Raw genomic sequence first — 27,383 nt, 5'->3', positions numbered from 1 at the left:
TACGATTTTATTTTTCTATTTACTGATACAAACTGAGGGAATGAATAACCAGAACGTTGAAAAAGTTCAAGATTTTCATGCTTTCAAACTTTCAATGTAATGACGATTTTCGATAATCGCGAAAATGTATAATATAAAATCATTTCTAACGACTTTATACTTTTGTGAACGTAATTGGAGAATAGCGTTCGATGAATCTCGATATTAAAACAGGCTTTCGTCGATCGACGCCACATTTTTTGTCCATTTTGCACGAGCTCAAGTGTCACAATCGTACTAATCATCCAGCCCACACATTCTGTATTCTTTCGTTTGAATGTAACTCATTCACTCGATTCTGATATCAATCAGACTCTCCGTCTGTATTACATTCGGGCGCATATAATTTCTGGCTCGCACCGCCCATTCGAGGCATGCACTTTTCGCATCGAGAACTCACGTTTCTCTTCAGGAGGAGCGAATCATTTGTTCCATTGTATAGTGAATAGTGAAGGAATACCAGAAGATTATACTGTAAGTACCAAGGTGTGAAAATCACGCGAGAATCGTCGCCTTTTATAACTATTCTTTCGTGTCGAATTATCGTTGATGATCGAATGTATGCTTAAACTTTACTTTTCTTTAACTATTTTTATCGCTTCTAATTCTGAGTTTCACTTAACTTTTTTTATCAAATTTTCCGTTTACGTTATGATCAGATAATTTATTGATGCTGATCATTCGATCAATTTTTAAGTCCAATCTGACGATGCTTCCAAATTAATTCGTCGAATTTTCGATTCAACGAAATGCGTTGTCCCTGAGTTTCCCAAACTCGGAGAAGGCGTTGTAGCAGCGCTGAAGCATTAATAAAAATGTTTTCGTTGATTATATTGTTAGGGAGGTGAAGCGTAAGCAGCACGTGCGTGAATAAACTCGATGAAAGAAAATTTCCAATCTTACAATCGCCTCGACTTGTAACTTCCTTGAACAATGTCAAAAAGGTATAGCAGCGAGATCTGTCAGCCGGGAAAAAAGGTGGGATTTAATATAGAATAAAATTCTTTAAAGAGCCGGAGTTTTTTATCGAAGGGATACGATCTTTCCGATGCGGGCCAAAACCCATGGTTTACACGATCTGGTAGCACACAAACCACGAACTCTGTGGCAAGGGGTTGTCAATGTGATGCAGAAGGGGGAGGTTGCGCGTTTGTAGCGGCGCCGCCGTCGCCACTTCCTCGTTCGCAGCCCCAGTCAGTGTGCCGTCCGCTTTCGGTCGAGAGCCACGTGCTATCAAGGCCATCTAAAAAACTTCGCCGAGCCCGTCTCCCGACTGTAGTCGTGGTGAATAAATATCAAAAATGCGTATCTCGATCGATCGATTTATTTGTTTCGACAAATAATAATCACGAATTTGAGAAAATTTCGGGCAATGTTAACGATGGACGATGTAACACGTAAGTGGCAACTGAATCGTTCGATATTTTATGTTGATTGCGTTGAGAATAATGAGCCCGTAGCAGATAACTTTTGAACACAACGCTCAAACGTCATATCAATTGGTGTAGTGAACTCTGACAAAACACTTCCACTTGTGATAGCGCCAGAAAAATCACTGCTTTCAAATTAACAGATTAATTACAGTTAAAAATCCACATTAACGTTGATCGATGATTCAATACTTCTGCAGAAAGTAATAGAAAGAGAATTGAGTGAAGGTTTTGATGCTGAGGATGTTACGATGTCGAACGGACCACTCGTCTCCTCCCAACGTTTTCTACTGCTCATTTTTCTCTTCACACTGCCCCAGGTCCTCGACAGAGTTGACGAATGTTCGAGGATTTCCCGACTGGTATTAGCTCCGTCATAAGTCCTATTCCATCTGCCAAACTGTGAAAATTCAATTCCAAAGTATCAACAAATATTTCTACCTGTTTCGACATTAAAGCAGTTATTAGAACGGATTGAAAAAAAAAAACATTCAAACGAAGTTAACCTCCAATTAAAAACGGTCGATACGCTAAAGAAATTAAGAAAAATGGCGAGAATACGAATGAATTTGAAGAATCGTACCGGGTAGGCAGACGAGAGTTCTTACAGTGGTTGTTTGTGCTCGGTTATGGTGATTTCATCGGTCGACCCGGGAGTGCCTGAGGGTGTTTAAGCTACGGCGGTTAAGCCACGATGGTTGTCGGTGGTTTCTGGCGGTGGCGCGCGGTTTGGAACCAACCGGATTCCCGTTTCTCCCCGTTGCCTCTTTGACGAAACTTTGAGAAGGCAAAAAAGGAGGCTCCATTATTTGAACACCAATCTCAGTCGTTTCCCGAGGCTTTTCATCGTCTTCCATCACGATTTTTTTCCGTTAATTGTACAGTTCGAAAAAGACAACTTATTGATTGCTTATTACTGCAATTAATACATCCGCATCGATGTAAAGTTCAGAAATCCCCGTATAATCTGAACATATCGAAATTATACTACCCGCATCTCCCCAGCAATATTCGGACGGAACAAGTCATCCATAGCGAGAAGAGGAGGACGAGGAACTCGCGAAATTTTCCGATCGACGAGAAAAGTTTTGGGTCGAACGGATTTCCGCCGTAGAGCAATCAAACATATATATCTAGGTATATATAAGAGAAGAGAGGAAGAGAGAGAAGAGTGGAAACTCTCGATGGACGTCAATTCAGCCGACAACTTGCCACTAACAAGAGTGACAAGTGAGAATCACCTGGTGATTCGTGATTATCGTCAAATTCGTTCGACGTACAAGCTTTTTAATACGCTTGACTTAATTCAGTGCGACAGTTGAATTGAAAAACGTGAGATAAATCTGACAGTGTCGTTCGAAAGTTGGATGAAACGAAAAAAAACGTAATCAACGTACAGTAAGGGGCATCAGTGATTGCATCGATCAGTGACTAGTGTTCTCGTGCACAGTTCATCAAAAGATCGGTGAGTTATTTGTTCTTCGAGTGCGGGTTAGTGAACAGTGTGAGATCGCGACTCGTGATTCACTTGAAAATACCAATAAAACGAGCAAGCATAAACGTTAAATTATAAAACATGTGGAATATCGTGTTCTACTTGGGACTTGTCGACGCCGTAGTTTACGTCGCAAGCGCTAGGAGCGACAAAATCGGTAAGCCGTTCGTCGTCTTTGTCTCTGAGTTCATTGATCCGAAAAACTCGATGAAAAATTCAGTTTTTCATGCTCACATTCTCTTACGATATTATTTATTTTTCAGTGTGAATTATTCATAGTTCTAAAAACTGCCGTTGCTGAATGGCATTGTTTTTTTTAAATGGACGAACTGTTCGATGAGTCTGCATGGGCTATTAAATTTCCGTATCTTTGAAGCATCGAAAATTTACTTAACACAGGACACTAAATTTGTTTAGTGCGTTGTCATACATTTTCATGGCTGTGATAATCGGATCGTTGGGGATATTAAATGAGGTCGTTCTACAAGGCGAAACAGGTTCAAAACCGTTTACAACACGTGCCTCATATTCACAGCTCATCCTTCATCATCCATCAAACTTTTTTAACCTGCCTCACCACCTCTGCCCTTTGGCCTCCCATTTCAACTTAAAATACTAAATTTACTCGTCGATCTTTATCAAGCAACTTAAATGATTCGACCGAGTCATGTGGGTCTAGGCATTTTTCAATTCAATCGAGCAGAGTGAAGCAATCAATTTCCACATTTCTCTACATTCAATTAAATGTAGCCTGCCAAAAAATTGCACGCCAACGTTTTATATAGTGTGATAAAAGAGAGAAAAATTCTGCAAAAACGTTGAAAAAAATTTGATGCTGGCGGCTTTGAAAAGTTGTCAATTTCAACAGAATTAGTTATTTACGATGTTTTCCGAGTGCTCGTTATTCTTGGGAATACTCGCGTTGAATGCTATTCAAGAACATCATAACCTTACGCCGGGATCAAGAAGAAACGTAAATAAATAAAATTCTCCCTTGAAGATACGACAATGAATAGTAATACTTTGCGAATTCAAAGTGTTGAAAAGACTGGAGTGATGATTGACACAAAAATATTGTTAAAGTCACAAAACCAGATTGAACGGCTCATCAAATCTCTGGTCGTCGATGTTTCGTTCTCAAGTGAAGCTTCCCTTTCTCGAGGATCCCACTTTCTCCAGAATTATGTTGCACTTCTCTTAGCGATCAGCATTAATATGACGACTCGCATACCCCAGCTTGGAACGATCATTTTTATTAGATAGAGCGAAGTGTGTTCATGAGTTGAAGTAGGATCGAGAGGCACTGCAAAATATCTATCGAGAGTTGCAACAAGGCAAGTTGTGTCGAGTGGGAAGTTAAACCAGAAGGGAGAGAGACACTGGACCAGGGATGGCGCTCGTTGAATTTTCAAGAGGAAGCATTAAGGGGAGGGAGGGGGTGAGAACACGAATGAGAGAGAAAGGGAAAGAGAGAGATCGAGATCCTAACAGTTTCTGAGGGGGTCGAAGGAACCTCTCGGAAGTTTAGACACACGTTCTCCGGACTTTGGAGAGGTCCTTCAGCCCTTCACCCTTTCGTACCTCATACCAAATCATTGCTACGACCTAAACGTGCATTCGTTTCATTTGCTCTCTTTATTTTCATTCCTCACTCGAGTCTCTGGTACAGCTGCCAAAAAAGTTCATCGTTCGTCATTCTATAACCGTGTTATTCACGGGTGCAAGCTTTTGGGGTGGAAAATCTCTTAATTTTGAAAATATTTCATTTATATTCTCAAGTAGAACTTTCCTCATTGTCAATTTCAAAAATAAACAACAAAATCAATTAGGAGCTTGTAAAATATTAACTGTTGCATCGCATTCTCTATAATACAAGAAAAACACTCCTGTCGTTGGGGTTCTAAGGGTCGTAGCGCGACGAAAAAATAACATATAACCTCGTCACGCGAATCGTCTGCTTCGACAGCTTTCGTTTTTTAAGCAAGTTTAACGAACCGATAACTCGTGGTTTTCACTTGACGAAACATTTGCCAACCCTTAAACGCAACTCTCTTCAATTTCTCACGCACACTGATTTCTCAACCTCCTTCGGTTGCTGCTATTTTAATTATGAAAGCGTCGACAGCCGCTGGTTTTATCAGAGCTACCTTTGCAGTTATTTTTCTATGAAATATCATTAATCAATTGTCAGCAATGAAATAATTGGGAAAATAATCAATCTCGTGTGTCATGGAATGCAGAAAATGTTGTAACGATGAGTCTCGTGTCTCATTATTATCAACATTTTCACAAAATATTCATCGAACCTGCTCCTAACGACTTGCTGAGGCCAAAGCAGTGGTTGTTACATTAGGCAGAGCAAAGTCAACATTTTTATTTGGAAGCTGCACGATGTGTATGAATTTGTTTTTCTACGAGCTTTTTTCCCATTTTTTTTCGTTCGTATATCTGTACATTTCTTCAGTGGATGCGCTGAGAAGGAACCACTTGGTGCACAACAGCTAACAACCCGAGGTTTGTTCCCACGCTTTTTTCCCAGCAATGCATTCTGTGTTTTCGTACCCCGCGGGCTTCCGGAAAGTATCGCACTTTTGTAGCATCGGCAAACACGTTTTAATGTTGCTTCGTACAACAATCATTTTTCCACACGAGTTCAAGTGATACGTTTCAGACATTCTTACTCTCGCCAAATCCATATGATTTTCGTTACGTAATCACGGCCGCGCCTGCGCATGCGCGCCCCCCGCTTGGCTACTTCCTCGTTCTTTGAACTCTTTCTTTCTATAACATGTACAGGTATGTTTTTCAATTTCCGGGGATCAACTTCGAAAATTATGCATCGAAAATATTTCCCAAGCGAAAACAAAAACGAAGCTCGCGGCATGATTTTGCTTTATTGGAAACCTGCTTCCGCAAAGTCTATTTTCGTTGTGTTTTTTTGTAATTATAAATTTCAAGCTGCGGGGTTCGAGCGCAAGCAACTAGGCCATAAAAATTCATTTTGAGCTCACGCTGCAAACACGATGTTTTCGACGGAGAATTTATAAAAATGGCATCGAGAAAAATAGCGTGAAACTTCAAGAACGAAGGTTGTCAAAAAAAACGTATCCTACTCCGACAATTTAGCGCGATGAAAGAGATTCTTTTGGTATTTGTTGGTGCCAATTTCTGGAGAGGGTTGAGTGATTCTCGGAGCCATCTGACTATGTGCAACGCGGCGGATGAAGAGAAGCCTGACGGAGTTTCTTCGAGCGAACATAGGGCAAAGGGATGAGAGGAAAAGGGGAAGAGAAAGCGAGAGAGCAAGAGAGGCGAGGGGTGCAGAGCCAAAAGAGGTAAAAACCGAAGACGAAGTAAAAAGCGAGGAGATTATACGAGGGTGAGCAGCTCTTTGCCGGCTGTCTCGCGTCTGAGATCGATGAACGCAGATTGAAAGGGAAGGGTGAGCGAGAAGAGGGCTTTATCTTTTTTTTTTTATTTCACGACTCTGTGACGAGACAGGAGCTCAAAAGGAGAACGAGAGCAAAATATGAGTGAAAAAATAGCTGACTTTTGGCTTATTTCTCCATTTTTTTCACGCCCCGTTCTCATCATTTTCATTTTTCGTTGGTTTTCTATTTATTTTGCTAACATTTTAACGTTACGTCATTTACGTTTGAATAATTAACTTGATATATTGCCATCATGAAATTTCGCAATTTCATCATGAAATATCTATTTGATTTTCCACTTATAGAAAATTACGAATCGCAGCTCAGTTTTCGTAAGCTCTCGAAAAAGAGTTTTTACAATTACTTGGTTCAATCTAAGAGTATTTTTATACATCAGCACCATAGTTTGAGTAAGCCCCAAGTGAAATTTTCATCCGCTTCAAACGTACTCTCGTGATAAATGTATCCACATAATATATGGAGGAAAGATTTTGTCGTTGAAATACACGTCTCTGCATTTTCTATGTACATGATACATTCGTATATGCTTTCCATAAATCGGTGGCAAAGCATCGTCGCAGTGCTGCCATCTATAAACTAAGGCGTCGAAAGGTCGACGACTGGAGTATCGGTCTCGTAACGCCACTGTGGATAAATATGTAAGGGCGATCGAACTCCAGATACCTTCAGGGTAATTATCCCAGAAAGTGAATTACTGTTGAACTTAAGTATTTTCAACGGATAGAAAAGCCTAGAAAATTAGCTTCAGGAAAATGAGCAATTATTGAAACATTGAGAGAAAAATTTTATTTTGGTAAAAGTTTTTTTGTATGTACAAACGTTTGAAACTATACATTTGAAGAGAATAATTGTAGGAAAATGTTGTTGCTATTGACGAACTTATAATACTAAACAGCCTTGTTCGTTATCAGGAATTATTTGCAATTGACACGTTTGGGGATTCGTACTGTTGCACGATGATAACGCTTTTGCTCGTTTTTCATGCTGGAAGTTTGAAGTTTTGAGAGTAACAGTCTGTGGAAGATTACTTTTCGGCAGTCGAGCTTCATAATTTTGGATACCATCGCGTGTTAGACTACTGGAAGAGTTTCATTTTCAAAACTAAGGTCGTGACCAATGAACTCAGGAAAAGAGGATTAAAAAAGAGCCATAAAAAAGGGTCCTAGGATTCGATTGAATTGAATTCGAAGGGGATATCGGTCGGTGGAATTTCTATATATCGAGCTTTTTAGTGTATCGAGAAAAGAGGGGTTCGCTTTATTTCCTATCACAGTTTCGCGAGTCAGAAAGTGTTACTCTTTTGTCTGCTGGTATCTTTTATATCTGTGAGAAAATAGGTGGAACGTGGAGATCGCGAAAAGAACACAGCGGAGGAATAAAAAGAAAAGAGCAGATAGTATTCGGAGGTGAGCAAGAGAAAAGTAACTGAAAGAGACTTTTTTGCAAACAGCACGAAACAAGGAGTAGAAAAGTTATCCTCGAGCAGACTCTCGTAGTCGAAAGAACAAGGACGTGAAGAGCAGCTCGTAATATAAAATTCTACGGGGATTGATTCGATTAAAATTTAATTAGCTTCAATAAGACCTGCAACTCGAGATAAGACAACACGTCATTGGTCGCATTCTACGCTTATCCAATAATAGCTTGATCCTCGAGTTCGACAGTTGACAACATAATGATGAGGCGACATGAAGTTAGATCATCCAAATTAACTTATCCCCAAATTCAATACGTTCGTTCTTGTCTCGCCTCTCAAACTTCAACTATCATTCTAAAACCGTATACGATTCGGCATTGCGTCCTGGATTATAATTATTTGTGTCAAAACAGAAGTTAATTGGAAAGGAGCGAGCAAAACGAGTGGAATCTAGCCCTCCCCAGAGTTTTTTTATCTTTCAATGTAATTTGCTGCGAGACGGAATGTGCTATTTACCACAAGTCTTTGGCTCGCATGATCTCACAGCGGTTTTCACTGCTCGTCTCTTCCTTTTTACGCGGTGTCCAATTGTACTCCCAAGGCGAGAAATTGTCTGCGCTCTCTTGTTCCGCAAAAGCGAATGCTAGGAAATAACTAAGCAAACTGAGAAACGTGAAACGCGAGCGACAGCCAGATGTGTATCTTCATGTGTTTTCGTGTACGTGTGCTGGTGTCAACGCTTGTACAGCGAGCGAGGCGCTATCACGAGCGAGAAAAAAAAATGTACTGGTAGTTCGAATAAAGTCGGCAAAGATGAAAAAGAGTAAATGAAAAATGGAGATGCGGCAAAGAAATTTGAAAAATTAAACAACTTCAGCTTTTGTTCTGTTAAGCAAACATTTTAATTAATGATAATAGTATGTGGGAAACAAGAAAGACCGCAGCAATATAGAACGAAGTAGTCCCAGAAGAAATACACTTGAAGGAACAGCGTCGAAAGTTTGTATTACAAAAAGATCGTTCGACAAATTCAAACTTTCTTTATTCTATCATCCATCAAAGTTCTAAAGTGATCCAAAGTACAAATATTATTTATAAGTGATCAAAAATCGAACTTTTTTGCACAGGTCTTTCCCACGATTTTTTCTATTTTTCACGGTACCAGTAATAATAATGCGCACTAAAACAACAACAATAATAACAACAATGGTAAAAATGGTAATAAAGATACGACCAGCATCGTCGACGGAAAATCTCACCGCATCATTGCAATTACAGCGAACGCGGTGTGACACAAGCTCCTTGATGTTAGAGCTCAGCATCTCCGTCCGTTTTGTTTGCTCAATGTACTCACAGTAACCGTTCTTCGGGCATATTATTGTTTATTCTCTCACTGGAAACTTTGCTCTCTTCTTCTTTTGACTCATTCTCATCTCAACACCGCACTAGCCAGATTACCCTTTTGTTTCACCCAAGAATATTATACTCCCTGGATAGAGTTTGCTTCTGTCACGCTGAAAGTCGACGGATTTCGACGTCACACTGGGCTTGGAGGAGCTTCTCATTTCTTTTTGAGAAAATAGAACGGAGGAAGAGATTTTTTCTTTCCATTCGAGGAATCTCAACGATTTTTCTGAATTTTTTTCAAATTTCTCCTGCCTCGGTATAGAAAGCAGGAATATAAACAAGGATTTTCGGGACTCTGCATTACCGTTTTATCAGCTCTGAGAATCGAATAGTCGTGTATTGATTTACGGCGATGACCAATTTTTTCAAATTTATATTTGACTTTTTCTCTTGCTCTCTATTTCCCTCTTGCAAACATAATATTTTAACGCGATTGGATTGAAAGATTTTTCTCGAATTTGAGAGGTAAAATTTAATAACACTAATGGCTGCATTCCAGGAATGAAGACATGCAGCACGTCCATTCAAATCGTTTCGTATATTAATTTCAAAACTCTTCGAGAACAGCTGGTTCTAGTCAGTGAATAAATTCTCGTATCTCGTATATTTGGAGGAATATCATTTTGATCCCAAAAACGTGTGGCGTACTATGTTATGATTTTTTAAATTCGAGTAAGACTATTTGATTTCAGGAATCAGTTGATTCGAAAAATCATGACTGTGAAGGTCAGTCTCAACCGTGATTCGTGTATTAGGAACGTTCACAGTTTTCAGATCGAAGCTTTTCTTTGGTCAAAAGCCAGACTAACCAAACGAACGAAAGACTAAAAGCTCTTCCATTTTGCTGAACGCTTTCCGATATTCGATCCGCGCATTGCCACCTCCGAATGTTGTCTCTCCTTGTGTAGAATATTTAACAAACATCTGCTTTGCCAAATTGATAAAAGCCAGCAATGCTATTTTTCGAAATACCTCAACTTTGTACCACACACGTGAACTGCAAGGTGCTGCGCCAAACAGGGGGGGAGGTGGTCACGTAAAAGCAGCATTGAATTCTCGCTGAATAAGCCAGACGTTTTGAAATATTGTGGACTTGGAATTAACGCTTTCGTGCGTTTATTTGATCGTTTTTATTCGTGGTGAATTTTTTCCAGTGCTTCTCTGACGCGCGAGATTGAATCGCAAAATGAATGGAACAGACATCCAATGAAAATAAGAACTTGATGGATTTTATAATTTGCCCTGCTCCAGAAACCTCGTCATATTTTATTTACGAATATTATTTTTTAATTTGCTGCACGTTCAATCAACGGGATGCAATATACAAGGCGTCGGAAGTGCTAATTGCAGAAAGCATTTGGCTTCAGACAGCTGTACAAGTATAAAAAAATGTTCTGCTGCTTTACAAGCCAATGAGCGATTCTAGTAACCCCGTCTGAAGGAGTTTTGCGTCCCTAATTAGAATGCTGCTCAGAAAAAAGAAGAAGAAAGTGATCCTCGAATCCCTCGTTTACCTCGAAAATTGGCGTTGAATTCTACCTGGATTTTGCTCTTTGTTCAGACGCTACAGCCATTCATCGGCGATGAGCTTCTTTTTCTTCTCGCTCGATTTCTCTCTCTCTTCCTCTCGCTTCCGCTACGATTCTCTCACGCTGACATACTTTCCGTGCTCTCGATCGTTCTTCCGCTCGCATTTGGATTCTCGCGCGTGCAACTCTCCAGTTTGAATCGTTCTGCACAATTCGGCGTCGGTCGATTGATGGATGCTCTGAGAAGCGCTTCGGGAACGAGGACAAGAAATGATATTTTTTGTAATCGATTCTCGTTTTCAAATATCAAAGTTCAAATCCAACAACCGCGAGCATCGACATTCCCATCCACGGAAATCGGCGTCGATCCGTTTTAACCAATATTAAATTTATCCACGTTGTCCAGTCATCACTTCCTGAAACACGCAGCTCTAGATTTTGTAGAGAGCGATCCAGGAATGTTGAACGTCGAGTGTGGATGTTGCTGGCACCGAGAGATGAAACGAGGCTCAAGGGTAGCTTTTCTTGGTGTTTACAGGAGCGTTTTAGAACACGGCGAGCCCCGTGCGCATGAGGGTTTATTATATAAAGGGAAAATTCTCGTTATATCTTTCGACTTCCGTCCTTGTTTCCTTGTAGAACGTGCACGAAATCTCCAGTGCCGTTTCTCCGCCACCGAAGCGGTATATCCGTTTACATTACGCTGCATAATTCATGGGGGATGTCATAGGGGGGCGCGAGCTGTATAATGGGCCACTGGACATTTCGGCTGGATCCCGCTATTGTTCCAGCTGTAGATTGAGAAGAGAACTTGTGCCGACGCGCTTCTGGACATTAAAGGGGCCAGAGCTATGATCACAGCTTTCCTCATAGTTACACCCACGCCAAAAGGTATGTGCACGGTGAACAAAACCCTCGACTATATCGAGGACACGAGGATCTGTACCGAAGCCAGAGTATCTGAATACAAGAGTAAATCTCTTCACATACCCGATGGAGCATTAACTATTCACACCTTAAACATTCTTAAGCGAGCCTGCACAATTTCCCCCATGCATTTTGGCTGGTAACTAACATAAAAGTAACGAAAACCAGAATCATATTCTCAGGAATATGGTGAGCGAGTAACCGAAATTCACTGATGGGTGGGTTCATGTGTTGAAAATTTCAACTCGTAGACACCACACTCCCTTCGAGGTCAGACACTCACCACACTGGTGCAAATTGGCACTTCGACTTTTCAACATTTTTTATTTCATCCATTAATGTATAGAATTAATGTTACAACGAGACTTTTTAGGGGTAAAAATTCCTTAGTTATCGATTACGATCATCAATGACATTGAAAAATAAAGTTTTATTATAGAAAAATGACCAAATTGAAGAAAGGAATTTTGAAAAGCTGTTTTTTTTTAGTTTTCGTGGGTGCAAATTTGCACCAGTGTCGTATCTATGGTAATTTTCATTCTTATGGTATCATGGCCAATCAGATCTTGGAATGAGATAAATTTATTGGGCCTATGAGCCAACTATGGAGTATGACTGGTCTAATAAATTATTGAATATCTGTAGAACGGTCCGTCGAAGAAGGTGCTATCGCGAGTAATCTACTGTACGGAGTCGAAGTCGTTTTATTTTAAGATGTACGATAATAAATCTACGAAGCAGCTTGTCTCGTAATTCTTACTCGGAGCGCTGGCTCTAAGACTTTGATGTTTAATGATTGCCACTTTTTTAAATATGAGAGACGGTCGAGTAACTCAAAAGGGCTTGGAATTGAATATCGGGCAAAACTCGTAAATTCCGCGAGGAATATTCTGAGACATTTATCATAAGTTTGCAACGGCGCGTCGTTCCGATTAAATCCAAATCCTCCATAGATTCAGTCCAGATTCGAACGGCAGAGCGAAGAGAGGCCGAGAGACATTGAGAAATATCTCTTCAAACCAGGCTACAGGATGCAATTAATTTGCGGATCTTCGTGTCTCGTATACAGTATTCCGTACTGAGCAAGAGGGGGGGGGGGGGGGAGGTTCATCAGAATCTTTTGAGAAGGTATTCAGTAAACGAAGGAGAAACAGAGCAAGACAGTGGTTGGAGTCTCGATGCGAAAGGATATGTTACGATTTATGAATATCTCGCTGTATTCAACTAATTTACGAATGAAAATTGAGGGCGATCACTGCGCCTGTTAATTTATGGTTGTTGCTTATTTTCGCACGTAATTCCTCAAGCATAAACATGAGTCTTTATAAATAAAAAATTTTCAGATTACAGGAATCCTGATAATTTTGAACGAAGATTCCGAACTTCGGTTATAAAGCTTCTCGACCTCGTTACCGTTACTTTAGATATTGCGCTGTCGATCCAATACAGCGGAAAAGAAAATACACTGAGCTTATATGAGCGTATCGTTCGAAACACTGATTGCTCGGTTTATTGAGCTTTTGCAGAAAATTCTGCACACACTCATCCCTCGGTCTGGATTCAGAGATCGGCACGTTTCTCCTCCGTTCGCGCCACGTATCCTGTTATAACGTTTTGTTTAGCTGCCAGGATTTGAGGCTTTTTTAAGGGGGCAGGGAGGGATCGCTGCTTTGAATGGCGAATAAGCCACCAGACTTCGATATACGATTTTTTCTATCCTTTTTCTTTTCAGCCCCTCTCTCTCTCTCTCTTTCCCTCCCTTTTCGCTTTGTCGCGTTTGCTCTGTCCCGAGTAGCGTGATCTCTTTTTTCATTCTGTCTCGTTCTTCGTCACACCGATGCAACACACAACTTTTGGGAGACAATACTGTGTGGACACTTTTATGTGTGCCTGTATGTGTAACTTTCTACGTGTTCTGGATAGTGATTTAGGTATGCCGTGCAGTGCCCTCTCTCTCTCTGTTTCTCTTTTTCGTGCACGTCTCCTCGAAATCCGCGGTGCTCTCAATGTCACCGCTGGTAGCAAGCAAAAGGTCGTAAACCCCGAGATCCAGAGTAGTCCCAACGGTCTCCATGCCCTTTTGTATCGGAGGAATCGATATCCGTATATGCAGCCATAATAAAGTATACGTACGGCAGATTCACGTATCCGAAGATTCGTTTTTCGGGTCACGGATTTCTGGGGCTATCACACTCGGTCCAATTGTTCGAGGGACTCGCTCCTCCACCTCGGGTTCTCCCTGTTCTCAGAAAGTAAACGATCATTCCAAAATCATATTTAATGCGAGCATAAATAATATTTCTCGTGTATTGTTTGCCGAACGAAAAGCGCATTTCTACACTTCTTTTCATACGGATCAACTGGTAGAAAAAAACATTTGACGAGAAATAATTTACGATTTCGGATGAAAACAACATCGCGGTCGTCACTGCAGTTCAACGGAAAACTGTTTATATTCCGATCTAGTTTCTGTTCAGTGACTCATTTTCACTCAATTTTCCTCTGTAAGTGGTTCTTCTTCAATTGAAAATCTTATTATTGAAAATACACGATTCGATGTTGTAGAGAATAAAGAAGAAAAACTAGGAAATCTGAATGCTGGAATTGCAGTAATTCTCCCATAAGGGTTCGTCCGCAGAGAGGATCTTGGGAAAGAATCTCTTCCAAACTATCTGACCTCGAGAACCACTTTTCTTCTCACCTTCGACCGCGGTATACTTCATTCTTACGAGGAAAAGCTTGGCTCGACCTCGGGGAATCCCGAGTTCTTTCAGTGTTATAGTTCTGGACAAGCCGTTATGTTCCAACGTGGAAGGTTCTTCGCTTCCAGCCTCTTCTCCCGTTTTATTTTTCACGCTCGCGACGGCAATCTGTCGCTCTCACTCGACCGGACTACGGCAAGCTCTCTTTATTTCCAACTTTATTGCCGGCTCCAGATTTTTTCGTGCAATTATTATTATTATTTTTTATACCGAACACACGACCATTTCAATCTTTTTATTTTTTCCATCAGTCCGCTTTTATCGCGTCCAAGGGGAGACATAAACGTTCCTTCACGTATAATAAGATTGGTCAAAGAAATGTTTTCTCTTCCCAAGGAAAACCAGTTAAAGCTTCAACACCGATACTACGAAAAGTCGTCTCAACAGTAATTTATCCTCGAACGTAACATCGACCGTTTAAATCGTCGCGATATTCAATAAAGCCAGTAATTTGGCACCTACGTGGCACTAAGTATATGAGAGGTTTATCGATGCGTGATGACAAAAGTGATAACCTCGTCGACAAATTAACGGATTCGGCCTCATTTGGTAGGCCACGAATATTGGGGTGCTGCGAGCCTGGCTATTAGACATCAAAGTTGATTTATGTTATGTACTCCTGGCCGACCTTATAGCCGATATTAGTCGGAATATGTACGGTTTGTTCTAAATCAATGCCCACTGGTTCCAAATGTTATACATGCACCTGTTTACCTCACACAAATACACATGTTCCGTGTCATAGATGCTAATATGAGAGGTTTACCCTCCAAGTCCCACTAGAAACCAATATTTTCGAAGGTCATATCGGTGAAGAGGTTTGCTGGTATTTGGCAGGCTTGTAAACGGCGAGATCTCGTATTCACTCGTTCCTCGCGTGTGGATGTGTCTGTGCATATACACACGTTGTGCATATTACGTACTCTCTATCTCCGAGCAATCATCCCGTTAACGGAAGTCCTTAATAGGCTCGTAAAATTCCGGATACTGCAGGAAAACAGGAACCGGTGTACGAGCCCTACTTTGCAATAGTATTCGCGATGTCCTTCCGCTTGGATACAAGTTGCCCAAGCATGTAATAACCTTTGTAAATACACTGCAATCCGTATCTACGCGATGTGTTGTTCCTTCTTACTTGCGGCCAGCTAAAGCTTCACGTACCGCAAGACAATATAGCCCGCCAAGACGAGCGTTATATTTGTTCGAAATACGTTGCAGTGGTCGTGTCCTCGTAAAATATGCTCAACGTTAGCTGAGAAACGTTTTCGCGGGCGCGAAAAAGATCCGAGGGTGATGAAGCGCCGATGCTCCGGCTCGCTTTCATTGTCCCCTTCGTCCTTCTTAACCCCGATGTCGCTACGCGCCTTCTTCGCTTCTTTTTCACCCTCGTTCCTACCATGAACAATAGGAGACTCCCATAACCCAGCGCAGTCGTTAAACTGCAACTGGAAGCCCTGAAACGAGCCAACCGGACTGCTCCGAAAGGTGTACGACAAAATCGTTGTGGAACGCGCGTTAATGTGACATTCCGGAACGCACCTCAGCCTAGAATTTATTTCCTTCTAGTCCACCTTAAACCCGCACGTTTTCACCTCCTGCTCCCAGACTATTTTCTCCTAGAGATAAGCTTTATGGCTGAGATCGTATAACGCGGAATTGTCGGTAACAAAACATCGGCTACTTCGTGCTTTTCACCGCATCAACCGAAAGATGCTTCGCTCCGATTTTGAAAAAGTAGAATAACGATCTCCGGATACCGCCAACTTCATTTAGAATCTCATTTGACATCAGCATTTTTAAGGGGATGGATCAGTTGGTACATCGCAACCGTGAGTGCGAGAGAGATAGTTGCAAATTTCGAAATCGAAATTCTTTGACACAGTTTGACCGATTAAAAAAAGACTCTGTCGGTCGATTTTTGCCATCGTTCTGCGTAGGCTGACAGAGCCTTTTTTTAATCGATCAAACTGTATCAAAGAATTTCGATTTCGAAAATTCCAAGTGAGGTTAGTCGACTGATCCATACTCTTAAACAGCAAAGTTCAATTGCATTTTTTAAATCTCACATAATTAACTGGATAAAACAAAGTTGAATGGGAGCAGAAACGTCACATGGGAAAAAACTGTACGACATGTTCACTGTGGCTCGGAAAGAAACGTTGATAGATCACAGTCTCAACGAAGATAAGCAGCCGCGCTCTTACAACGCTGGAATGGTTTTTACGTTTCTTGCTGGTTTCTTCCGAGGTCACACGACTTTTGGGATGCGAATACTTTGAGATAGTTTGTGAATCGTCGGTCGTAAAACATTTCTCATTTCTCGAGATGTCCTCGTGTGTCTCACGTTCCTTATTTCGTCAGGATGAGCATACGTTCCACGTGTACTATGTCGAGTACAAAAAAAACTTTATTATTTCGAGAGTATTTTTGCTAAAAAGGTTTCCTGCAAAGAAATAGTCTGAATTCGCTGATGCTTATCATTGAAATGAAAATATTGGAAATGTGTTCGAGCGACGCTGCGTCCAATACCACAAAATTTTCTTACCTCTGCGTTGGAGAAAATTAATTAACTGATTTTCCATTTATCAATCTGAAGTCGTCAAATGCGAGTCGTAAAGAATGATTAATCATGGGGCGTTCGACAGATCTGTCGTTCTAGTTATCACTTTATTACTGATTATTTAGAACATTTTTTTTCTACTTTTACTAATAATTGATATTAAAACATAACTAAAATTCAATCATCATGAATGATTTGAATTCCAGTTATGCTCGGTATATGGAATTATTAAATTCGCTTCCGAGAAATATCTCCTCCAAATATTTTTGATCGTCCATCAAAATTCTAGGCGAGAGTTAATTCTGTTAATCCATGAAAATTGTATAAATGGTTCCAACAAGAATATATTGGGAGTTAGGATCGGGAATTAATCCAAGCAGGAAAATTCTTTTCAACATTTTATCCCAGCACGTCCAATGGCTGGTTTCCTTTATACATGAATTCATGGCGCTTTCATTATCATGGAATTCGCAATTTCCATTAATAGTAATGATTTTCCCATCGAATTACAAATGTTATTGCGTGCTCAGTGTCATTCGTACTGATTCGTCAAAGCACACATGAACGTGCTTTATTATGATACAATGTTGGCTGGTTCACCGATGTTGATATTGAAGGGGGATGATAAAAACTATTCGGGAGCTCTTCGCATCGTCTCTCCCATTTTTTCCATCCTTTATAATGCCCCAGAATGAAATCAGCATAATGCTGAAGGAAAATTGCTCTGGAATGTTGTCTCCCATGTGACTAAATAATCTACTTATACTAGCAAATTCGAATGGTGCTGGATTACATTTTTCCGGAGTGTATATTTTACAGTTGAATATATTTTTCGTTACACTGAATTTCGCATGCAATAAAGCCAGTGCCAGCCGATTGGAAACTTCGCTACCAAATGGCTATCATAATATGTTCGAGTTTCAAAACAACGTTTGAATATTTTACACGTGTATTGAGTGAAAATTGTAAAAGAAAAAGTTAATTTCGTGATGGCTGTATTTAAAAATTACAAAATAAATATGTGGCACATTGGTTTAGTGTATGAAAGAAAGTCGATGATATCCGCATCGGCAGAAGGTGAAAGAACGTATCTAAATTTATCCACAAGTCTTCCCTCAGCTATTCACGCTTCGGATTAATTAGTGGAGTAAAAACCGACAATATATAAAGTTAACGCTCTTCCATTTACTTGGTTATGGTGCCCTGACGATCAATCCTTTTTGTTTCTTTTGTTAGGATTTCGTTCCACCTGCACGCCTCGTGCATATACATGTTGACCAACGAACTGGCTCCTCGGTGGGCTCGTTTTTTAAATCTTTTCTTTATTTGCTCCGTCGCTTTTATTAAAGCACGAGGTTGCCTCGGTCAAATTGAAAGAGGATGAAGGAACCACCGCGAGGGGCTCGAAAGAGGGAGGTTCGAGGCAGCCGTATTAAAAAGTAAACTATCTGCAGCCACTCTCCGGGAGCCGCCTCGTGACTTTCCGCAAACTCCCAAGCTTTTACCCGAAACCCAGAAAACCGAAACTACCAACAAGAACTTTTCTATTTTCCTTTCTCATCCTCTCAATATTCCGTGGACTATGGCAACGCCTGGACCACTTTCGTATGAGAAACTGAGAGGGAGATACCGGTAATTGTTTTTCTCTTACTCCTTCGTTCGTCTCTACCCCATCGTCGGCCACCGGGATATCTATACTCCGGGCATAAAAACTCCGTACCAGCTTCCAAGCGCAAAAAGCAAGCCTTGGTAGAAATTCCGCGAGTAATCGCAATGAGCAGTCGAGCGTGTCTCACGGATTCGACTAAATTCTTCTCGATCGGGAAAATATCCAATATTCCGAGCGGCGAGCGCACTGTGACGCCCCATTCCTGTCGCTCCCTCACTATTTTTTTGTTTCGTTAAGACTTTCCCATCACCGAGCCATTCTTTCATTTTCCAACTCTTTCACTCTCCAATACATTTAAGTGGGTTAACACATTCGCAAAAGTTTATACGAATCTACAGTTTTTCCAGTCTCGCGTGGCTTTGAGATTCACATTATTTTATTTTAAGGTGTAGAACTAGAAAATTGTATTTGAAGAACGTGCCAATAAGGATGAATACTGGGTACATGAGTGGCAAACGCGGCGGGCACTGATTGAGCTAACATCATTGATTTCATTCGATCACTTTTAGCCTCACCTACACCCGTAGGGTTCGTGTCTTCCGGACAGCAATCGAGATTTATGGGCATTGAAATGGAGTGGAAACAGCAATGAGATTAAAGCGAGTAATTGTTCTATCTTCATTGAATGACGAAGTTTCGAAAACTTTGGTACACACGAACGGTTGGAGCTGCATGGATACTTAATTTGATCGGCGCTGGGACGAAGTATCGAATAGTGAAAAGTTTGAGCTTCGTAAGGCTGTCCGGAGTTGTGGGGGTTTGTCAGTAATTACAAATTCATACAAATCAATGTATTCGGTAGGTCCTCGATAATACAGGAAAATGGAGAATACGAGGATGCTGAATGCCGGAGGCAAGAGTGTTGTTGTGTAAGCTTCCGTGGTGCCGAGTAGTAACGAGAGGGATTGAGGTGTGCTCGGACTAGTGCTGGCGCTGCTGGTTTTAGCTAGTGGTGGTTCGTTGGCTTTTGTCTATTCGGTAACTCGGTGGCTTGTTGAGTTAGCGAGTGAAAGAGGGAAGTAGTGTTTGCGAGGCTGTGTCTCCACGTGCCTCTCTTTGTCGTCCTTTTCCCATCCCCTTAAATTCACAGATCAGCCTCTCATCTTCCAACCGATGTGTGCGGATGCGGTGTACATCGGTGTGCGTTAGTATAGAAGCAGGTAGGTGTTTACAGTTTGGTGGAGAAAGAGACAGGACAGCAAAGTGGAAGATAGTTGGAAAGAGCGAGAGCTCGAGGAAAAGGGTGCGAATGGCTGTAACTTGTATCACTGCGAATGCAAGCCAGTGTCCGCTCCAATTAACTTTTCACCACTAATTTATGCGCCACTCGTGAACCCGTGTTCGTGCATACTCGTGATCTTCTCAACCGTACGGTGGGCTTGTGTCGCACATTGGCCCAGTGAAAACAGCTTGGCCAACACAGCTCCGTGAGTCTGTGCATGAGAAAACAGGTAAAGCTATTTTGCCATCTACCGGATTTGTACGTTGGTAGATTCTCCTCTGGCACAAGCAGAGCCTAACTTTACTGGTTGTATCCAAACACGGTTCAACCCATCTAGCTTCTTCTCTCTCCCCCGCCTCTCCACCTTCTTGTACTCACACCTTTTCTTTCCTGTTTTCATTTGCAGCTATATAGCTAATAACGGAAGCCGGCAACTCTTCGTATTTTTACAAATTTTCCTACAGCCGCGTATTCACCGAGCGAGGAACCAACTTTGCACGTCAAGGACGCTTCGGGAGGAGACTTCCAGCTACTACTTTCATAATGCCTACCTTCTCTCTTGTTTATTTGCTCGATTTTTAAGCTCCTCGCTTCTTTTGGTTTCTACTTTTTTTCAAATCCCCGGCAGAGCGTTCCTTTATGTTTTTCATTTTCCTTTCTACCCGGATCCTCGCACCCCGTCAGCTCACAATATCGCAATCACGTACTCGGCTAGATGTGCTATCCTTACGAGAGCTTACGTTATACCACAACTCCTTCTTAGCAGCCGTTGTTTCGCTGTACCAGCTTCATTATTATAGTAAAAAAGAGTATCAAGAACACGAGGCTCATAGAAATGAAAAAGCGACCGTTCGAAGTCGTTATCATTTCGTATTTGTTCGTTGCCAACGTGCATCGAAAACGTCAAAAATAGATCGGAACATCTCCCGTTGAAATAGGACTACGTTTGCGTCAATTTGCACGTTAACCCTCACACATTTCGGCACTCTTGTGTCTCTATTAATATTCATGTCGTCGTGTCCTTTGGCGCTGACTCACAGAGAGTGGCAGCAACTGTCCGGCCACCTTCTCTCACTCTCTCTCTCTCTCTCTCTATTCCTCATTTCTCCGTCTATTCCATTCCCGCGTATCTCCCTTGGGCCTCGGGCATTACAAACCGGTAGCGACACAGTTAGGTTCCTGGCACTGCCACCGAATGCCACGATCAACACGGCCTCATTGCTGTTGTTGTCACCTAGAAGACCAGTCGCTGACATTTCAATGAAAGGCACACATGTTTCTCGTCATTCCACGTTTTATTTACCGGCTGGTACAGCAATAGATCACTCGGAGCGGTCCATAAATTATGAAAATATTCAATGATCCGGCAATAAAATAGCCAGAATACAAGAATCGTGATGAAACATGATATTTCTATTGAAAACAATTTTCACCAAGTGCCTCAACAGAATAGTTTTTTCTTATCGCCAATAACCGATTGATTCGTCCTTTTGTTATATTTTCTCGTGAGGAATGAATCAAAATGTTGTAAGCATCGTGACCATCGAACAGAACAATGGGTACAAAGTGTTTGCTGCAGGGTTTTTCAATCGATTGCACTGATTTGATTGCAGGCACTTTATAGACATGAGACTATCGTGAGGTGCCGATGTTTCCCATCCGATCACAAATAAATCGTCGAGAGAATAGATCTCTGTGACTTCCTCTACCGCCCCCATGTCCGCGCGTCTCCATTTCAACGAATTCTCCAGCCCACAAGGCATTGCGGGTGCTGTTTGGTGTCCAGTTGTATAGTTCTCCTATCTCGACAATGTCCGCCCTTGTACACGCTCCCTTACTATGCCTCGAACACACGCAACTATATGGCTGATTGGAAGTTTGTCCACACATGACTTGTTCGCCAATCCATTGTTTCCACCAAACAAAACTACGAGCTTCTGCTACTCCGCTTTCCTCTTTCATCCTTCGTTACTTTTTTCCTGCTTTTTCCCTTCTCTCGACCACACACATCCGTCAGGATAAAGGCGTGTTATGCCGACCACGTATTTTCTTTGCTGCATATACCATGTTCGAAAACAAAACTCGTGTTACATGGAACATGGGACCAGAGTTGATTATCGTTGCATCGTAAGAGTCAACTGTCTCGATTCACTTTTCGAAAAGTACGCAAACTCGAGTTTTTCAAGCAAGTTTATACGATGAAACATTCAACGGATGCAGGTTCAGTTTCATGTGAACACGAAGAAACCATAAATACCGATGATTAAATGGATGCAGGAACATGTTTTTTCATTAGGCCACTGTCGTTTGCGTTGAGCTACTTCTGTCGGAGGGATCGCAAGAGAGATCGACCAGTTACGCTCCCATCGAGGATGAAATTCGTCAAAGTAACTCATGGTGACGTTGCGTGTCAGAGGTGCCAGAAGCGCCAGAATCTCCCGGTTCGATGCTCGTTCATCCTTCGGTTTTCCATCCGTGTAAAACGATCCAGCGGATTACGTTTTTTGTCATTATGTATGCAGCGTCCTCCAATACAGAAGGCGAATAACGTGATGAATTCGTTGAATATTAGAGAAGACAGGGGTTCGAAACAGTGGTTGACAAGTTGTAACAATACCTCAATCCACGCGGAGAAAGCTTTATTGTTAGGTGATTGTTGATGCGAGAATTGGTACATTATGATGAGCGGTAGCTCTCCCGCATCGAGCAATTAGGTCCCTCGTCTCAGGTGAGCTCTCGTAGGGTTGCCAGAGTTCGCATAGTGTGGGCGAAAGGTTAATGGATAATTCTGCTCCATTAGACCACCACAGGAAGACGCAGAAGATGGAATGTAGGCCTTGGCAGCACAGCTGTGCGCACATTATCGATTCCCTTTGGGAGACCTGCTACACTCCCTCGTATATGACCTACCATTTTATTCAAAAAGTAAAAAAGGATACTCATGGAAATATGTTAGCTCTCTGACCTCGTCCTCCATCGTCATGCTTCACTCGGCAACCCCATTTTCGCATTAAACGCTTGTGTCTGAAGCTACCTTTCTCAGCCGAGTGGGTCATTCATCAGGATGAAAGTTGGCGATTGGATACTACTCTTTTGCCTTTCGCTGCTAAGATGCACTTTTCCATCGTCCCAAAGGGGCTGCCATTTTCCATGGGTAAGATCATTGCGAGAACGACACCTACGACGAGCTTTAAAACCCATCGGCCATAAAATCTTGTGTCTCAATGAACGTTACTTCCAATTTCTTCTAAATGTATATAGAAGGAAATGTGGTAAGAGTGGCAGAGCCAGTATTCGGTTTCACCTTTCGAGAATTGTTTTTTCTTTCCGTAGAGACTTCACTCTCGCAACCGTTTTAACGACACTCCTTTTTTCAACTCCGTTCCACTCACTCGAGCGCAAGCTCTTATTTCGTTTTAGAAGTGGACGATGATGACAGGCATTTCCGGATTCGCTTGTGGTGTAAAGCCATGCGCCTCAATCAGGGCTTTTATGAGTAGTCGTATCATAAAACACAACGGAGGTGAAATGTTACGACAATAATTATACTTAATCGGAACGGATCAACACGCCAGGGCAAATGTGCCTTCCTGCTTTCCGTGGCAGGCTATTTTTTATTTTTCTCAATGTACATCGCTCTCTCAAATCCAGTCTCAGTAAGATCCTTTCCTAGCAAGTGCACCGGAAGTGGGCGTGACCGTTAGATATACGGGGTTCTCGTACTCGCCCTTTCACCTCTGGCTCTTAAGGGCTTCGTACCGTTTTTTCGCAGGTCTCTACTCTTCCGGAAATTACATCATAAATTGAAACTTCACGTTCACGTCCCAGTATGAAACGAAAAGTGGTGTTATTTGTCAGTGACAGCCATCAAAAATGCATTTGCCAAAGACGAAAAAAACGACTTGGAAACCCAGAGAAAGGTAGAAAAACGTTCGACATTCGACGTTAATTAGATACAGCCAGACAACGCGTGATTTGACTTGGGACCAGAGACCGAAGAGGTTCATAAATAAAGTGCGTTGTTCGAGCACAGAAAAAATTAGCTTTTAAGAGTCAAAAGGCCTGTTCACGAGGAGAAAATATGAAGGATCAAGTTCGAGATTACTCGTCTCTTCATCGTACATTCAAAACCCGATGAAAAGAATGACGAAAAGTGCGCGAGTCATATAGCATCATCATATATCTTTGACCTTTTTTGACTCTATTCAATATGATATTGCGTATGACATTTCAATCTCTGAGAATATGTACAGATTAAGAATTGACTTTCCCTCTTTCACGGTTTGACGGGATGCCGAGCCCCTCAAACTCGATCATATTGGACACGGAGCTTTCCATCTTCTGATCCTCCCCGAACGTATCGTCTCCCACCTCACCAGTAATACACCTCAAGCTTTCTATTCCGACATCTGCTTATTCCTTTTGGTTTCAAGAGTGACACGGGTCGGGCCAATATGCGGCAAAAGTTATGCGACATTGGCTCGATCGAGTGGAAACCAACGAAGATGCTGAGTTTCGCAAACTTTTCTTCCAACCTTTCCCGACACGCAATAAGAATTTAATATCAGTCGAGGAAGCATCGTGTGTTGGCACGGTGCACAAATCAATTCGATATTACATGAACGAGTTGTGTACTCATCCGGCCTACGAAGAAACGTCTTTGTCAATTATTTCATGCATCCAAATAAATCCTCATTCTACCCAGCACTGATGATCACCGGCTCGATTCCTATAGTTACAGGGTTGAATTTCTAAATTCAAAAGCAGCAGCTATTCATTGGCCATGTAAAACCTCAATTTTCTCACGATCGAGCGAAGTAATACCTTTGAAAAAGTATAATGCGATGAACAGAGCGGCATAGACAAGAGGACGAAGAAGAAGAACAACAATAAAGGAGAGGGGCGCCGAACGAAACTGGCGATTAGTAGAATCAAGAAATTCTCGTAGTATTCCGGTAGCTGGTTAGATCGTACGAAAATTCTCTTTTGAAATATACGCCCCGAAGGGGATTATTGGAGAGCGAGGCTGTCTCGACTTTGTACGTAACATTCGCTTGCACCGACATCAGGCTCTGAAGCGCGACGCCTCTTTTACTCTCAAGCCCGGTCGTCCTTTCACTCGACTCTGCGGGTTGGCTTAACTGGTGACCCGCCAAGAGAATCGAGCTCTTCCGCAATAACCTCCCTCACTCTTGCTCTCTCTCTCTCTCTTTCTCACTTCCTTTCATCCGCTCTTGTTTTCTCGAGCGGTCTCAGACTTACCGCACATACCGTCCTGAGGAGGGTCGAGGGGTCGAAGTGGAGCTCTTGGATAGTCGGAAAGGATTGGTGAGGAGAAAGCCGTAACTAGCTTAACACACCCGTGTAATGCCCGCCAGGGTAACACCACGACATTCCCGATCCTCCGATAGGGAATTACGAGGAGACGGGGAAAAAAGAAGAACTTGAAATAAAATAAAGAAAAAGAGGAAAAATACACACACACACACACACACACACACACACACGTGAAATAAAGGAGACGAAAGATAATGTTCACCGCTGTAAAAGACGAAGAAAAGCGAGAAGAAAAATGTGAGCGAAAAAGAGGCAAGCCAAACGAAACGATATGGTCCAGCCTGAGGCTAAGCTATGAAATATTTCGCCGACTCAGCTTTTCGTCACGATCGTTTGTCACATTGTGTAGAAAAAGGTTCTGTAAAATGTTACTTCTCTGCCCCACCTCCCACTGTTTTTTACGACAATTCTAACCCAATAAGTTAAGAAAAAAAACCATCCATGGGTGTTTTTTTCGCGTCCTTAAACCTTATGAAACAGCGTTTCTTTCATTCAAACTTCCATAATGCCTAAAAAGTTGATAATTGTAATTTTAAACTTTCGTTTGAAAAATCTTATTCCGTCCGTTCTTCCGGAGAATAAATGCACAAAAATAGTGGATCCAAAAACGATGAATCGAGTGTCACCTAAGGACTGGGCGACCCAAGCAACCCGTCGGCAACCCTCCCCTACGGTTTGGATGGTGTTTTCGCGGTGAGGAGAAGTGACAAAAAAAAAGGTACATCGAGATCCTCGCAGTTGCGGATTGACGTGGCTTGGACTCGTGCAGATAAAAGTGCCTCTACCGTGAGCGAGCACACCATGAACGCTGCACGGACTGATTTGTCCTGTTTTTATAAGTATTCAAAAAGCGCGATGATGCGAAATGATATACAGATAAGCAAGAGCTTGTAAAACGAGGGATGTGAAAACACGGGGCTATTTTCGCCCAGAACAGAGAGCGATAAGAATCCGCGGAAAGACTGTCCCGAAGGCTTTTTTGCTTTGGTCGAAAGGTTTTTGGGAAAAATTGCCCGATCGCAAAAGCAGGATGATGCGGCTCTGAGCGTGCATAGCTCTTAATTCGTGCACGGCTCTTAATTCACTTGGTTTAGCGTATAGTATTCGTCGCACGATTTCGCTCGAACGCCGCGATTGTACGTGTTATGTATCATCGTATGCGCCATTCGTACGTAGAATTGCGATTAATATGCAGCAAGACAAATAGATACAAACGAGCCAACAGGTTATTCCGCGCCCAGCCACCCACCCTTGCAGATATTCTCACCAGCAACATCACCTGCACTGGCATCCGCGGACAGACGGTCGCAATTGCAGTGGAATCACCGTCATCGCTCGAAAAGTATGATAGAGCGAGAGGCAAAGGGAGGAAACATTGGTGCCGAAAAGTACACCACCCCGGACGATTGTGGTGATCCGGATGACGTGTTTTCCAGAGAACATCTCCTCGTCTACGTTCGCAGCCATCTGATTTAACTTGCTAATGCTCGCAAGTACATTCGTTGTATTATTCATTGACACGATCGCGCGAGTTCGATGCCGCTGGTATAACTGGCGACGGGGAACTATGAGACCGGCTTGGGGATATATCACGAGGAGTGGCCGCGTCAAGCTTCGCAAAAGAGTTGTCAATGCGATCCATAAATTTTCAAACGCAAACGTACCTCTTTCTGCATGAAACGGGGGAATGCCATTGAAGATTCGACAAACACACACTTGATCATGCATATTTGATGGGAGCATCAAGGGTTACACAAATTTTACTCTTTCACATGCTGTGTGTGCTATGGGTGCATAAACGAAAAAGTTATTTTGCAGGACCATGCTCGTGACGACAGTGTTATTGCTCCGTATGCGCGCGGAGCTCCCCTCCGGAAGTCGGAGTTGAAAAATGACGCGACGAGGGGAAACGCTCGTGGGAAGGGAAGCATTGAAAAGACTTGTAAATATCCAGACACGCGAAGGAAATCCTGCCGGAGACTATTAAACTGATAAGGGTTGACTCACTGCTACTAAGGAATGTCGAATCTGGAATTCCGTATTTTCTCTCTTTTCCTCTCATTTTACTTGCAGCGCAATGCAACATAAGCGTATCCCCTCTTTCCTCTTTCCTGCAACTTATCTCTGCCAGTTGCAC

The 27,383-nt window shown here is 42.1% G+C and overlaps 1 protein-coding gene across 2 annotated transcripts in view; it reads left to right on the top strand.

The window, feature by feature from the left end:
* Positions 1–2,947: 2,947 nt before the first annotated feature.
* Positions 2,948–27,383, top strand: part of LOC122409898 (hemicentin-1-like) — a 192,635-nt gene continuing 168,199 nt past the window's right edge. For both annotated transcript variants that reach the window (XM_043417793.1, XM_043417792.1), the window contains exon 1: positions 2,948–3,121. In XM_043417793.1, the coding sequence (XP_043273728.1) occupies positions 3,046–3,121 (76 nt within the window). In that variant the 5' untranslated portion in view covers positions 2,948–3,045. The remainder of the gene's footprint in view (positions 3,122–27,383) is intronic.

Source organism: Venturia canescens, chromosome 4 (assembly GCF_019457755.1).
Source record: "Venturia canescens isolate UGA chromosome 4, ASM1945775v1, whole genome shotgun sequence".
In the NCBI taxonomy this organism is placed as follows: Eukaryota; Metazoa; Arthropoda; class Insecta; order Hymenoptera; family Ichneumonidae; genus Venturia; species Venturia canescens.
This window is presented reverse-complemented; position numbering and strand designations above follow the sequence as displayed.